General features: G+C 37.7%; 2 protein-coding genes and 1 long non-coding RNA gene across 3 annotated transcripts; 2 read left to right on the top strand and 1 right to left on the bottom strand.

The window, feature by feature from the left end:
* Nucleotides 1-549: 549 nt before the first annotated feature.
* LOC103481359 (sesquipedalian-1-like) lies at nt 550-5,578 on the top strand. Its single transcript, XM_081600586.1, has 4 exons — nt 550-731; nt 1,095-1,206; nt 4,097-4,400; nt 5,043-5,578. Exons 2-4 carry the CDS (start codon nt 1,126-1,128, stop codon nt 5,411-5,413), a joined length of 756 nt encoding a protein of 251 aa, XP_081456712.1. The 5' UTR covers nt 550-731; nt 1,095-1,125; the 3' UTR covers nt 5,414-5,578.
* A 165-nt stretch (nt 5,579-5,743) lies between these two features.
* On the bottom strand, nt 5,744-8,436 carry LOC103481361 (uncharacterized). Its single transcript, XR_536275.3, has 3 exons — nt 8,099-8,436; nt 6,991-7,114; nt 5,744-6,893 (listed from the first exon to the last, which is right to left on the bottom strand). It is a non-coding gene; the product is annotated as an uncharacterized LOC103481361 (long non-coding RNA).
* A 16-nt stretch (nt 8,437-8,452) lies between these two features.
* Nucleotides 8,453-14,353, top strand: mylpfb (myosin light chain, phosphorylatable, fast skeletal muscle b). Its single transcript, XM_008436767.2, has 6 exons — nt 8,453-8,605; nt 8,985-9,083; nt 10,781-10,961; nt 11,726-11,804; nt 11,881-11,929; nt 12,953-14,353. Exons 1-6 carry the CDS (start codon nt 8,603-8,605, stop codon nt 13,052-13,054), a joined length of 513 nt encoding a protein of 170 aa, XP_008434989.1. The 5' UTR covers nt 8,453-8,602; the 3' UTR covers nt 13,055-14,353.
* The last annotated feature ends 437 nt before the right edge of the window (nt 14,354-14,790 follow it).

Here is a 14,790-nt window from a genome sequence, read left to right as displayed (position 1 = left end):
ATACTTAGTTTGTAAGTTAAGTATTTTATTTGGATTTGACATTAATGAATATAGTAATAACATTGTGGAAATATAACTGGAAAAAGTAACACCCACATTTTCTTTTCTTTATGACGGGCTAAATAAACTCAATTATCGCTTCGTTTTTTTAACTTTGTGACTTTACCAATGGCACTCCATATTTCTTGACATGTACTTTTGATTCATTTTGCACGTGTTTTTGTTATTAATGGTCGAAATTCATATTAAATTCCCATGAAAGGCATTTTACAACACTTTATTTTGAAGGTTTCGAAAGTAGATTTCGAAACAAACGCGTCGCTCTGCAATAGAAACCGCATGATTACGCAACATTAAATTTATTTCTGATTATAGGAAAACATGCATTGAAAATTAGTAAAATTATTAAAATAAAAAGGAAAGTGTTATCTTAAACATATAAGATTATATTATTTGCACGCATATTTATATATTGAAAGCTTTATTTGCTCAAGTGAGTTGACGTGGAGTCGAACCAGGAAGCAGCTGCTTTACACACACACACACACACACACACACACACACACACACACACACACGCACACACACACACACACACACACACACACACACACACACACACACTCTCTCTCTCTCTCTCTCTCTCTCTCTCTCTCTCGCTTTCTCTCTCTCTCTCTCACACACACACACACACACCCAAGGGAGGAAACTGCAACACGCTTTACGGAAAGGTGAGTAACCAATACCCATGCTGATGGAAACATTTTCTCGCTTCCCAATTTCTTCAAAAGTTTCGATTGAGTCAGTTTTTGTTTTTAATCGACGCTGTCGCTTTAAGTAAAACAGCTGGGCAGGTATAAGCGGCGACATGAGCGCCGCTAATAAATGAAAAATATTTACCGTTACAGAAAACTAACAGTAATCCTTTGAAAATAATAATAAAGTCAGTAGGTTGGATGAACTCTGGGGTGAAACAAGGGAGAAAAATCCAGTTCTTTTGAACTGAGTCACAGTTTGTAACAGTCATGGTCATAATTAGTTCTCGGATCAGTTAGACGCGGAAGTGGCTCAAACTGTGTTTATGTGTGCTACAGGTTTATGTTCTGAACACCCTGCAATGTTGAAATGAAGATTGATGAAAAGGTTGTCAACTACTTTGAATCTTGCAACTCACCTGTGGACAAAGAGGGATACCTGTCCAAAAAGGTAAACGCCAACATTTGAAGTTTTTCAAAATAAAACACGTTTTATATGTTATGTTTTCACGGTTTATAGATGTGACACGTTGCAAAACATAAAAATTGCTGCGGTTCCATTACCAATATGCAAAATATTTCTAATGCTGATGTCGAAAAGTACAATCTCGCAGTTGTGGCGTTTCTGTTAAATAAATTTAAATTAAAATCACACATGAATAAACTTGTTCGTGCCATAAGTCATAAAAAAAATAATGGCAGGGAACGTAAAAATGAGACGCATTCATAAGTTAGCCATGATGCTAGCACTCATTAATCAGCCGTCAGAGAGGAGGCTTTGACTTTTATTCAGGCATTGTAGCCACAAATACTCTGGGGAAATTGTTATTGGCGATTTTACAGAACAGATATGAAGTCAAAACAACTTTATATAAACAGAGAGCTGAAAGCTAGAAGCACCACCATCCCGCTCTTCGTCGTTTTCGCAAGTAGTAACATTCGGCTGTTTGTCACGTGACTGTGTGCAGTGAAATGACTTGTTTCGATAGCGCTGAAAAACCACAAAAGCCTTTTTATTTTATTTTATTTGGCCTGTTTCCATTAAGACGATTTATTTTCGTAATTTCAATTCTCTGGTTAATGACGCAGCTAGTGTCTTAAAATCCCATTTTGACCAATGTTTCAACTTGGGATGTGACCCCTTTGATCTATAATACATTTTAGCAGGTGGGTTTATTTGACCGGTCAACCTTGAAGTAGGAACCAACTTCAAAAACATAAAAACACTTTATGTTGCATTCCCCATTAAACATTAACCCAGAACAAAAACCGTATGAAATGTATGCATTGAACATTTCCAGTCTCTTTTTCAATCTAGGCCTTTTTAAAGAGATGAAAATGTAATTGTTTTTACTTCACAAATTAATTTCATTTTTGTATTGCAGATTACAGAACATTATTAGGAAATCTTATGTATGTAACTTTCTATGAGAATATTGTTTAATATTCCCACTCTTCCAACTTATTTACATTTCAATATTTGACATATATTTTTAATCAGGTAACTGTATTTTATTATTTTTTTTTCCACATTTTTGTTCCAAATAAAACAGCAGGCAGCCATTTTGTTAAGTATTGTAGACAAACTTTTCAGTCTCTATTATTTACTTTGGAAACAAGGAAATTTACTGAGTCGTTAAGCAAACAGTAACTAGATACAACTTGTCTCCAGCAATGATGTAAAATTATTAGTACCTGCAAAAGTCAGAGTATTTTGGATTGACTCTCAGTTTGTAATTTTAAACATAAAGATATACAAACACTGATGCTAGAATAAACTATGCTTATTCTAGGCTAAATGGGTTAAACTCTGTTTTTCAAAACGGAGATAAATGGGTCTCTGAAGACACATTGTTCGTTTGCCTTCGGGCCTCAAACTGAATTCAATCTCCAGTCTCAGTTTTACGTGAGAAATGACTCATAAGTTTGGATTTTAGGAATGAAAACAGGAGGAAAGTTGATAGTTTAGTCAGAACTTATGACAATCCTGCAGGAGTCAAACTTTTCATGGCTAAATATGGGAGCATTAATTTAAAAAAAATCCACAAGTCAAGATTATTTGTACAACACATTTCAACAAACAAAACAAATTAATGTGCTTTACATGATAAAAACAAAATAACTGACTACTATGATGAATAATTAAAAGCAACTCTTACCAAATATTTTGCTTCCCCCCCTTAATTTAAAAGAACGCCATGCTAAAGCATTTTTGAAATTTGAAATTGATTAATTTATTTGGCAGGAACAATCCGTAAAAGCCCCAGAATTAGCCGAATGGTTGTATTCATTTAGTCAATAAACAATTGGTACAAACAGGAGCAGTTGCAGTTTTCTGGACGTTTGCTCCAGATTAGAGGAGCATAAACTGAATGCTGCTTCTCAATGTTTGGTTTTGATTCTGGGCATGCAGAGCAGACTTGAACTAGACCTGAAGGCACTGTGATCATTTCAACTAAAGATAAATGCATGGATGATTTTTTCAGGATCTTGTTAGGACATTCGTAGTTTGGAAATGTTCTTCAGCTGATGGAAGACTAACTTTGAAACTGTCTTTATGTGGCGCTGAAGGTCCAGGTCCATCACTGCACCCAGATTTCAGGCCTTTTCAGTAGTTTGTATTGACTGTGTGCTGACTCTACATCGTTCCTGTTTTGATCTATAGATAATAACTTCAGTTTTTAAAATTCACAAGAAGCCAATTTAGTTAATACAAAACAGGAAATATACGAGGTTGCATGTTTTGGTCGAACAACTCTTCTGAATGGCTAATAAACGCTTCAGTAAAGCTTTGTCTAGCCTTGTTTACAGTGACAGACAATGCGTTTTTTTAGCTTTACGGATGGCCATACAAGTTTGATTAATTTAAAAGTATTTCTTATTTGAACGGGACAAGACTGGGATTTTTAGAAGTGAACCCAGAGTTAGGTCGGAAACAGAAATTAAGCTCTGGTTTGAATAATGGGAGCTAAACCAAAATAACAACTCCAGCCTTGGGGAACGCCACAGATCACTGAAACCTTCACATTTGAGTAGTTAGGTTTTACTGAATTTAAACTCGGTTTCAACATGAACTGAGTTTAAATTGGATTAAACTCAGTTGATGTTGGAGCCAGAGATAAGAGCCAAAACTATTATAACTCTGATGTAAAGTCATTGTTTTGTGACCTGATTTTAACCCCATTCCACACTCTCGTAATTACAAACCAACACAATATTTTGCAATTAAAATTAAGAAAACATGCGCAACGTATCCTCTTTGCAGACTACAGATTGCTTCAAAGCTTTTGTGTAAGTGAGAGATGTGTAATCTGCTCAGTGAACCGCACCGTGTGTCACAGGGTGAGATAAAGACTTCGTATCAGAAGCGCTGGTTCGTGCTGAAGGGAAACCTCCTCTTCTACAAGGAGCGCCGGGGGGACAGGGACGTAATTGGAGTCATTGTTCTGGAGGGCTGCACTGTCCAGCTGTGTGAGTCTGAGGAGCAGTTCGCCTTCTCCCTCGTGTGGAGCGAGCCGGGACTCCGGACCTACAAGTTTTCAGCGGAGAACCAGGCGAGCCAGGAGAGCTGGATCAAGGCTCTGCTGTCGGCCAGCCACAGCTACCTGGCCCTGCTGGTGACGGACATGGAGAAGCAGTACAGAGGTGAGAGACGGGGGAGAGAAGGCGACCTTTGTTCTGGCTCTGAGTCACCGATTACAGCCTCTACGTCTGGCACCAGGCTCGCTGTGGTACAGATATGCAGACTTGGGCTGCAAGTACTGATTCATTTAGTTATCAGTTGTTCTGACTAGACCTGATAAATGCTGCTGGACGATAAATTGCCGAAAAAGTTATTGCAATAACCAATAATATTGTGATTTTGAGAACATTTTCAAGCAATATAACGATATTGGCATAATAATGCAAGAAAACACTTTCAAAGATCAATAAACTTAAAATTATAGGGATTCACAATATATCGGCACTAACATTGTTATCAGTCAATTAGTCTTTTTTTTTTTTACATTTTGGTATCGGCCCAATAAATAAAATATCAAAGATTGATAATTTGATCTATGTATTTATATCTATATATGCCACCTTGATGCTGTTGGGGGCCCCTGATGGTGTGGGGACCTCAAGCAGTCACTTAACTCTCATATGCCTTGGGCCGGCTCTTCCTCAGCCATTGTTGTTATTGTAGCTACAAGCAGATTTTTGAGTCATGGTTTTAACCATCTGACTTTTTGGAGCTCCGTTGTCTTTCTGTCATGTTTCAGTCCATCTTTTCTTCCTCTTTCGTAGATGCCTTGCAGTTGCATCCCAGCCAACTCCACCGGCCGTTCACGATGCCAACCTTCCACACGTCAGGACCGAACTTTGTGGAAGCAGGAGTCTCCAACCAAATGCTTCAGCCTTCAAACATTTCAGCAGCCACAGCGTTTTCTAAGAAATCACCCAGACTGCGCCCTAAGAAGAACTCAAACCTGCCGCCTGTCAGCACGCCTGCTCTGCTGATGCTGGAGTACTCGGGTTTGTCTTTAGATCCAGAGGAAGATTTCATTAAAATGCACGAAGACTTTGGAAAGGAGGTGAAGAAACTGATTGCTGATTGGTCCAGGACAAGAGGCGGCGATGAACCAGCTCTGGAGGAAAGCCTGATAAATCTTGGATAAAGAAATTTTACGTTCTCGGTTTTTAATCATCGTGTTAAATCATGTTTGCAATATTTCAAACCTTTTATTTCATTAGAAACAGGAAAAGTTTAGTTTCATGTATGTGCTTTGCTCAGTTTTTGTGTTTTCCTCCCATACATTGTTCAATAAATTATCTATAATCTCTTTGCTATGTTGATCATTAGTGTGAAGTTATTCCTTTGTTACATTTTGACACTGTAATCTATAAAATACAGTTCTGATTAAAGAATAACTGTGAACATGGATGCAATATTAATTTTTAAATCAAATTTGAGTTGACTTGGATTTACTGCAGTACACACAGACTCATAGCGATTAAAGTTTTGATGTATTTTCCTTGACAACTTGCGGAAAACCGCCCACTTCCTGTAGAAATACACAAACTTCAAAATATTTGGCAGATCCAAATTCCTACCGAGTTTCAAGGTATCAGTTTCAGTCTTGTAGATCTTAACTCACTTTTTTTCTTTCAAAAGTGACAGTTTGGATCACAGATTGAAACTTTTATAAAAGAAAATGGTATTTCAACAGCACTAACATCCCTAAACCACATCAAAACTGGCGCTATAACATAAATAAACAATATAACAATATTGTTGTATGAAATGGCATTTATCTTATGCGTTTTGTTAAAGATGTGGGTTACTGTTAAAAGCCAAAAATCATCTTAAAAATTATCCTACCTAATCTCATTACAAGAGTGGCCAAATTGTGTACGTTTATTAGCTGCGTTTCCATATAATCGTGTAACTTGACAATTAAAAAAAAAAACATGGGTAATGGAAACACGCCAGTTTGGGGGGGGAAATAGTTTTTCGATAAAGTTTTGGCGTTAGGATGATCAAAACTGGTTTATTTAGCAAAACTACAATGGAAACATCGTTTTTTCTGCACCACACGAGTCACATGATCAAAAACCGGAAGTGACCAGTGGCGCAAACCACGAAGAAGACGACGACAGGAAGTGGAAGGAGGATGATGACGCGGCATGTTTGGTCTCCGCTTTTGCTACATACAACATGCTAGGTAAGTTCAACGGTTTTCTTTTACACAAAATCTTTTCAATCAGCTTGGCTTGTATTGTAAACTAAACATGACACATAACCACGGCTTATTCCAATGAAGTGACGTGTGTCCCATTCTACTTTTAGACGCTCTAAAATTGTTCCAAAAAGTTATAGATTAGCTATGTTTGCATTTTAGATTAGATCCGGCAATTCGTCACCAAATATTTCAATAAATGTTTAACATTACAAACGATGCTAAATACGAGTGGGTTTTCAAAAAGCAAGGTGATCAGTGAAGAGTGTCAAAATGTTAGAACAGGGTCAAAATGGCTGCAGAAGAGAATGGTGGTGATGATGGGGGGGCAGCGCTGCTATTTCAGTCTGTACAGCTGTCTTGTTTTTATGGTGTTTGACTGCTCCCTCTGTCTCTCCTTTCACCTTCAAGACAATATCTGGAGGAGAATGAAAAAATAAAAAAAGGATTTAAAATAAAGCCCTGTCTTATTATGAGACCTGGGTCACACATATGTCATGTGAAAAACATTCAACCTGCAGGAGAGGAGGGGCGCCGACTCCACTCCAAATACATGCCTTGGTTGTATCGTGGACTGATTGATGGAAGCCCATGGAGCTCATATATGGCTTTAGGTGGATGGGTTACGGTCCTCCTGTCCTAAAACCCCGGAGTAACCAAAATTAGTGCATCCCTGATCAGAAAACTACTAAACTAGTTAATAATCTTCATTTTTTTGCTTTCCAAATGCTAAAAAAAACAACAAAAAAAACCCCACAAAATTTTACCAAGTAATATATCAAGTCTACTGAATAGATTGGTACACTTGAAATAACATAAAACTAACTTATAAGTAACTTTTCATCAAGATATGTGTTTGTTTTAAATCAACAATTCCTTAATATAGAGAAAAAGTCCTAGTTCCTCTAGGTAACGGACTGGGCTTGGCTGGTGTTGCTAGGTAACGGACTGGGCTTGGCTGGTGTTGCTAGGTAACGGCAAAGTGCCAGTTCATTGTGAAATAACCTGCTAGCGGAACTAACACTTTTTCCATCATTATTAAGGAATTATTGACGTAAAACAAGCTCCTGTTTCTTGGTGAAAAGTTACTAATAAGTTAGTTTTGTCTTATTTTAAGTAAGATATTTGCTCCAGAAACTAGATAAAAATGATTGGTAAGAAGAGTTTATGTCTTTGCAGTGCATTTAACACTGGAAGACATTTTACTTAAGGGAAAAAATTATTCTTAAAAGGGAGATCATCCTAATACAAGCTCCTATATCTTGCTGAAAAGTTACTTATAAATTAGTGTTGTTACTTACTTTAAGTGTAGTAAGATATTTTCATTAGAAACTAGACCAAAAATACTTGGTAAGATGTTGGACTCTGGAGGATTTTTGCATTAACTTAAATTCCAGCTTTTCCTCCCATTTGTCACTCATCATTTCTATTTACAAAGCGTTTTGCTGCGTCTCCTTCAGTCGTAAAGGCCTGCTTGTGTTTCTCATGTGAGGCCTGGTCGTCATGTGTCATCGCTGGAGCCGGTCCAGCGTCCTCTCGCCAACAGTTTTCAGGTTTCATTACTGTTTATACATCCTAACTGCGATCGTTGATGGGTCGTTGAGGCCCAGGCCTATCACTTACCCAGGTGTTGACTTGGAAATATGTTTACACCAACCGCACGTCGCTGGAGGATAAATTAATAGAAAGCAGAGTTTCAGTTGACCCCATCTGTTTGGGGGTCATTCGAATAAAGCCGGTGGACGTCTGTCTTCTTCTTCCACCGCCACCAACAAACGCAAAGATGAACCGGTCGTTCCTCTGCATCCATTTGGCCTTATTTGTCCGCTGACGACACCAAAGTCAGCCCTGTCTGTTGGCATTGAATTCACCTCATTCCAAGACTTCTCTGGCCTATTTTGGAGCCGCCTGTAAGCCGATCCGCGCAGCCGCCTCCTCACTCCTCCCCTGTTTCTCTTAACTCTTTCCTCAGCTCTGCTTCCCTGCCAAACCTGATGATGTAGCTAAAGTTAGCCCCCGTCAAGTTAATATATAAGACCCCAAGGGGCCGATGCATACATGTCAGTCTCATCGGCTTGGTGTACAGGCTTCTCTTCTTGACCAACAACAACCCAACAAACTTTAGAGATGGTGAGTCTGGTTTCTTGGAGCTACGGTTTGCATCACAGTTTGGACAACCAAGATTGTTGGAGTCACCTAAAATCAAGCCTCAAAACTTTGGATTAGAACCCTTAATTATGAAGAAGAAGGATAAATGCCTTTTTTTAAACTGGTTTATTCCAAGATTATAAGACAAACTTTCATTTTAAATTGGATAATGAAGTTATTAACAACAAAGTGGCAGAGATAAAGGTCTTTTCTTGGCTATAAATCAACAGTTTGAGATACTTTTAGATCTAGGGTTAAAGTTAAGTTTTCTTGTCTTATTTATTGATTATTTTCTGTATCTTTAAGGGTGTAGAAACCTCCTGTTTTGTGTGTGTTTTACCTGTTTTTCTCCATCTCTCAGTCACCCAAGAAGGCCAAGAGGAGGCAGCAGCAGGGTGAAGGTGGATCCTCCAACGTGTTCTCCATGTTTGAGCAGAGCCAGATCCAGGAGTACAAGGAGGTAACTTTTTTAATCACTGCATCACCTGTCATTTTTACTGGTGTGATTTTGGTGAATGTGTGTGTTTCACTATGATTTGGCCTTGTTTAGTAACATAAGAGCGCTTCTGAAAACCAATATTGTCCTTCTCAGCAGGACAGGATGGTAAATCTGGGCTTTTCTGGAGTCAGGTGATACCTCCTCTCCTCTGTTAACTTTGTAATTCTCCTTAGAGACACTTTGCTCCATGACTCCACTGGAATGCAGCCCAACAGCTGGTGGAAAGTCCAATTAATCAAAGCTGGAAAGAACGGGGTGGGGGGAGTATGAAAACATACAAGTTGAGTCAACATCCAGGGATTACCAAGGTTGTTTCGCCCCTTGAGTCTAGTTTTTATAGCATCAGAGGGTTGCAGCCTTGATCTTCGACAGAAATGTCTCCTTAAGCATCTCTGGGATTGGAGAATGCGAGGCCAACGGTAGCTTAGCTGGCACCTCCAAAGGTGAAAGAACATTGGTGGCATGGTCAGAAGATTCGGTCACAAGGCAAAAGGATGACAGCTGTAATCAATACCTTGTCCTTAAATGTCGGAAGGGGGCTTGTCTCGCATTCCAGAGCCTTTTTAACACCTTCGAGAGACAAGTGGACGACCAGCTGCCAAGTCCCGAAAGGTTCCCAATGCCATCTTTGGTTTCAAGGGGGGTGAAACGCCCTGCTATGTGACAAGGGAAGCGGCTAACGGCTCCACATTTACACATTTGCCTTGGCAGACTAGCTCCCACTTACAATCACTATTAACAAGTCTTAAGACAAGGACTTGTGAGAAATGTGAGAATCTTTGTTTTACAGTTTTAGTGTCTTATATCTTGACCTTTTAATCCCACGCATGCTTGCATACACAGCTAGGCCAGTCACTGTAACACATTTTTGCTGGACGATAAATTGTCCCAGAAGTTTTCAAGTAATTTAATGGTAATGGAAACTAGTGCAAATATCTTAGCATACTTGAAATAAGACAAAACTATTTTAAAAGTAACTTTTCATCAACTTGTAACTTGGTTTACTTCAATAATTATTTAATATTGATGAAATAGTTCTAGTTCCACTGGCGCGTTACCTAGCAACCCCAGCCAAGTCCAGCCCGTCTCCTAGCAACCCAGTTCTAGTTCCACTGGCAGATTATTTTACTTATAACAAGACATTTTTCCCATGTTATAAGTGAAGTAATCTGCCAGTGGAACAAGAACTTTTTCATCAGTATTAAGAAATTATCAACTTAAAATAAGCTCATATGTCTTGCCGAAAAATGATTTCTAAGTTAATTTTGTTTTAATTCAAGTGTACTAAAAGAGTTCCACTAGAAACTAGACAAAAATACTTGGTAAGATTTTGTGTTTTTGAGTTCAGTTAACACTGGAACTTTAAGGCATTTTAAATATCAAAGTAAATAAACAAAACAACAAATAAAACAAATTATGAAGTTTCTGCAAACAAAATAATTCTTAAAAAAGGTCAGTTGTGACAAAAGCACCAAACTGAAGACTTTAGTCAGCCAGGTTTTGGTAGAAAGAGATAAATCACGCAAATGGAAATTATTATTGAGCTCGTTTTGATTTATCATGTGATTAATTGATTGCGAACAGCGTATACACAGCTACATATTTAAATATTTTCTTAATATTTTAGTTTTGAGCTTTTCGACTCATGTTTCCTGCAGGCTTTCACAATCATCGACCAGAACAGAGATGGCATCATCAGCAAGGATGACCTCAGGGATGTGTTGGCCACCATGGGCCAGCTGAACGTGAAGAGCGACGAGCTGGAGGCCATGGTGAAGGAGGCCAGCGGCCCCATCAACTTCACCGTCTTCCTCACCATGTTCGGCGAGAAGCTCAAGGGTGTGCTGACAAACACTAACTGTTCACCCAGATGGCAAAACATGAGTGAATCAATGCTGAAATATGTTTGGACATAAATATTGAATCAATGTCGAAGCCTGACATGTTGAGTCAACGTTATGTTTCCAACCATTACTGATGCTATATCAATGTTGATTCAACCATTATCTAAATTTTGAACTACATGTACATTTATGTTAACTTTATATTGAATCAGTGCATACATTGATTAGACGTTGGCATTTCAATTATTAGAATTCAAACACAAACCATTACTCAATGATATCTTTTCAACAAAAGTTAACTGGCTAGAGTTAGTTATGCTTGATTTTATGTGTGTAAATTCTAATGGTTATCTCTTTGGCATCATAAAAACATGTGCTGCAGTAACTGCGGTATTTACATTTAGGCACCTTTTATGCTACTGTTTATTTTTAAGCATTTTCCTGAAGGCAGATTTTCACAAGTTGGTATTATTCAAGTCATTACTTACCTGTTTTGTATGTGTAAAATGTGTTCGTCACAGCGTTCTCACTCGCATCCAATGAGACTTTGTGTCCTTCATCATTTTTCCTCTTTGGCTTTCACGTTAATTTCTCTGTTGTTTCCCACTAATAACCTTACAGACCTGATGTAGGACTCTGAGAATTCTCAATCTTTTTGTCCATAATTCAACATTGAATTGACATCTTTTGCTATCTGAGTAGGCTTCTCTAACCTTTTGTTTGAGATTACTTGATGAATCGGGTTTGTGTTGCTGTTAGGTGCTGATCCCGAGGACGTCATCGTGAGCGCTTTCAAAGTCCTGGACCCCGAAGGCACCGGAAGCATCAAGAAGGAATTGTAAGAATATTTCTGTCAGATTTTTTTCAGAGTTGTTTTCTTCAAGTTTATAAAAAATATATCTTTGTGTTTCCAGCCTCCAGGAGCTCCTGACCACCCAGTGTGACAGGTTCACCAGTGAGGAGGTGAGCTACTTTCACCGACTTTTTTAGCCGTTAGCTGCAAAACTTGGTGGCCCTTTCACAAATTTTTTTCTTTTGTGGGCCCAAAATGCAATTCAACAATGATGCAAATTCATATATTTCACTTTTTTATTTTAAATCAGCGTAAAATTGTCACTCATATGGTTTTCATTTAATGAAAAATGTTAGGTACAACACAAAGTATTTGTCTTATTTCAACCAGACCTTTATAATAAGTAGAAAAAACATCTGTCCTGAGACTTTTACTGAGAAGCCAACTGAATTTTTTTATTTGAGTTATTTTTATTTGAGTTATTATAACTCAGCTGCATATATAGCAAGCATTTTGAAAGAAAGTGACTCAAATCTTGTTTTTATAATTGAGAAGATTTTTACATGAAAATTAAAAAGATTTTTGGAGTAAAATGTTCTAAACTTATGAAAACTGGAGAAAAAGCATGTAGTTTATTTTCTAGTGACAAAGACTTGAATAAATGCACAATAGAGATTTATTCTACCATCAGTTCTGCATGTTGCAAAAGTGCAAAAGAAATTTAGCTAGCTCTGTTTATTTTATCATTTTTATTTGTCCAAAGTGGCTTTTAGCACTTTTGGGCAAAATTATATAGAATGAAGAGCCACAAACTAAGAACAATAAATGTTTCCATGTAATAAGTGAACTAGAACTAGAACTAGAACTTGGTTGCTAGGTTACGGCCTGGACCTGGCAAGTGTTGCTAAGTAACAGCCAAATGGCAGTTGATTGTGGAATATACCAGTGAAAATAGTACTTCATCAATATTAAAGAATTATTGACTGAAAATAAGCTCCTATATTTTGCTGAAAAGTTACTTTTAAGTTTGTCTTAATTCAAGTGTACTAAGATATTTGCACTAGAAACTAAACAGAAATGATTAGTAAGGTTTTGTGTTTTTGCAGTGTGCCTGGCGAAATATAAATGTACTAAGTAATTAAACAATTTTTGACCTACTCAGACTGACCTCGGTGACCTCTTCTCCCCTTTAGATGAAAAATCTGTGGGCTGCCTTCCCCCCCGATGTGGCTGGCAATGTGGACTACAAGAACATCTGCTACGTCATCACACACGGAGAGGACAAGGAGGAGTAGATCCCTTCTTCTCTTCAGCTCTCTACCTCTACCAACGCTCTGCCACCGTACACTCGCTCCGTTTTCTCCAATGCTGTGACTTCACTTTCACAAACTCTCTCGTCCAACATTTCCGCTCGCCAAAAGACTTCTCTACTTTGCCCGAGACGCTGTGGACGGGGGCGGTTTGTGAACAACAGGAGAACATGGGATTATTTTCAATAAAAATAATCTTATGATACTGAAACTCTCTCTCTATCTCTGTCCTTACCTCTTTCTCCTCCCTCCATCATTCACTCTGTTCTGCTTTTTGAGGCCAACAGTGCAAACGTACGGCTAGCAGGCAAAAGCTACAGATTTTGGAAGTAACTAGTTACATTTATTGTAGTAACTTTTTTGACAAAATTTATTTTTACTGTACTTTTTACTCTTATTTTAGCCATTTAATTATGAGGTATCGCTACTCTTACTTGAGTAAAATGTCTGGATTTTCTACCCATTGAATGAAAAACATGTTTTAACCAAATATTCACCAGACACAGACTTTGCAGTTTTTGTTAAAGTTTTGTAAGTTTTTTAATGAAAGAAAATGATTTTATTTTATTTTATTTTATTTTTTAACCGGTTTTGGTTATTTTTTGTTACTTATATGACTTATTGTAATTTTCGTCCTGAAAATACCAAAATTTCCACTTCATATTTTAGTTTGTCTCATGGTGTAATTTTGATCAGTTACTCAGCACTTGAGTAGACTTTTTACTAAATACTTTTTTACTCTTACTTGAGTAATTTTTTGAATGGCTACGTTTTGCTTTTACTTGAGTAAAAATATGTTGACGTAGCTCTGCTCTTATGTACATTTTTTGGGTTCTCTGCCCACCTCTGCTAGCAGCAGTTGGTCAAAATGTCTCCTGGTTGCTTCGGTGTTTGCACGGCAACTAGCTTGAAACAAGCTAGCCGTCTGACCCGGTCGGGTCCGTTGGTCTCAACTTCACAGAGTGCTTAATGGCTTCCTCCCATTTATCTGGGAGAGTAAAAGAGTGGAGGTACCGCACTACAATAGATAGCCTACCCCTCTCTTTTACCAAGAGGAGCTGCAATCAGAAAAAAGAGGAAAGCTTTAGACTAGAGAAAGAGACAGTGGAAGATGGTGAGTTGGGGGGAAGAAAATGGACAATCAAAAGGAAAAAGATAAATAAATCTTTTGTTTTTGACTCGTTGTCCTCCATGTCACTGCTGTTTCGCTCCTGTTGTGATTGTGATCTGTCTGCACTGTAACAAAGAAAGAAGTACAAATAAAATCCGCTCTTTCGTACGACACGTTCACTGAGTCGGCTGGTTTGAACAAGTTTCAAATTATTCCATGACGCCAAGCTGAGACAATTTTCAGAAAATTAATCAGAATGTGGCATTAAAAATGTACAAATATGGTGAAAATTGTTGATACCCCTCTGCAGAGCTGGGTAGTAACTAGTTACATTTACTCAATTACATTTACTTGAGTAACTTTTTGAAAAAATTAGTAAAATTTCTGGATTTTCTACCTACTGAATAAAGAACAAACATGTTTTAACCAAGAATTCACCACACACACACACACACACACAGACAGTTTGCAGTTTTTGTAAAAGTTCATAAGTTTTATATTGAAATAAACTAATTTGGAAAAATTTTCTTTTAGCTGCTATTGTTAATTTTTACTTATGAATTATTGTCATTTTTGTCCTTAAAATTCCTAAATATTCTACTTAACTTTA

The sequence above is a fragment of the Poecilia reticulata genome, chromosome 19 (assembly GCF_904066995.2).
Source record: "Poecilia reticulata chromosome 19, P_reticulata-male-v2, whole genome shotgun sequence".
Taxonomy (NCBI): Eukaryota; Metazoa; Chordata; class Actinopteri; order Cyprinodontiformes; family Poeciliidae; genus Poecilia; species Poecilia reticulata.
Note: the sequence above shows the minus strand (reverse complement) of the source record. Positions and strands in the feature narration are given on the sequence as shown.

Excerpts from the sequence above, each read along its gene's own strand:
- mylpfb (XM_008436767.2), top strand. Across the intron at positions 10,962-11,725 it reads GTTCGGCGAGAAGCTCAAGG|GTGCTGATCCCGAGGACGTC; the intron begins GTGTGCTGACAA and ends TGTTGCTGTTAG. Across the intron at positions 11,930-12,952 it reads ACAGGTTCACCAGTGAGGAG|ATGAAAAATCTGTGGGCTGC; the intron begins GTGAGCTACTTT and ends TCTCCCCTTTAG.
- LOC103481359 (XM_081600586.1), top strand. The coding sequence starts at position 1,126 with ATGAAGATTGATGAAAAGGTTGTCAACTACTTTGAATCTTGCAACTCA. Across the intron at positions 1,207-4,096 it reads AGGGATACCTGTCCAAAAAG|GGTGAGATAAAGACTTCGTA; the intron begins GTAAACGCCAAC and ends CGTGTGTCACAG. Across the intron at positions 4,401-5,042 it reads CATGGAGAAGCAGTACAGAG|ATGCCTTGCAGTTGCATCCC; the intron begins GTGAGAGACGGG and ends CCTCTTTCGTAG.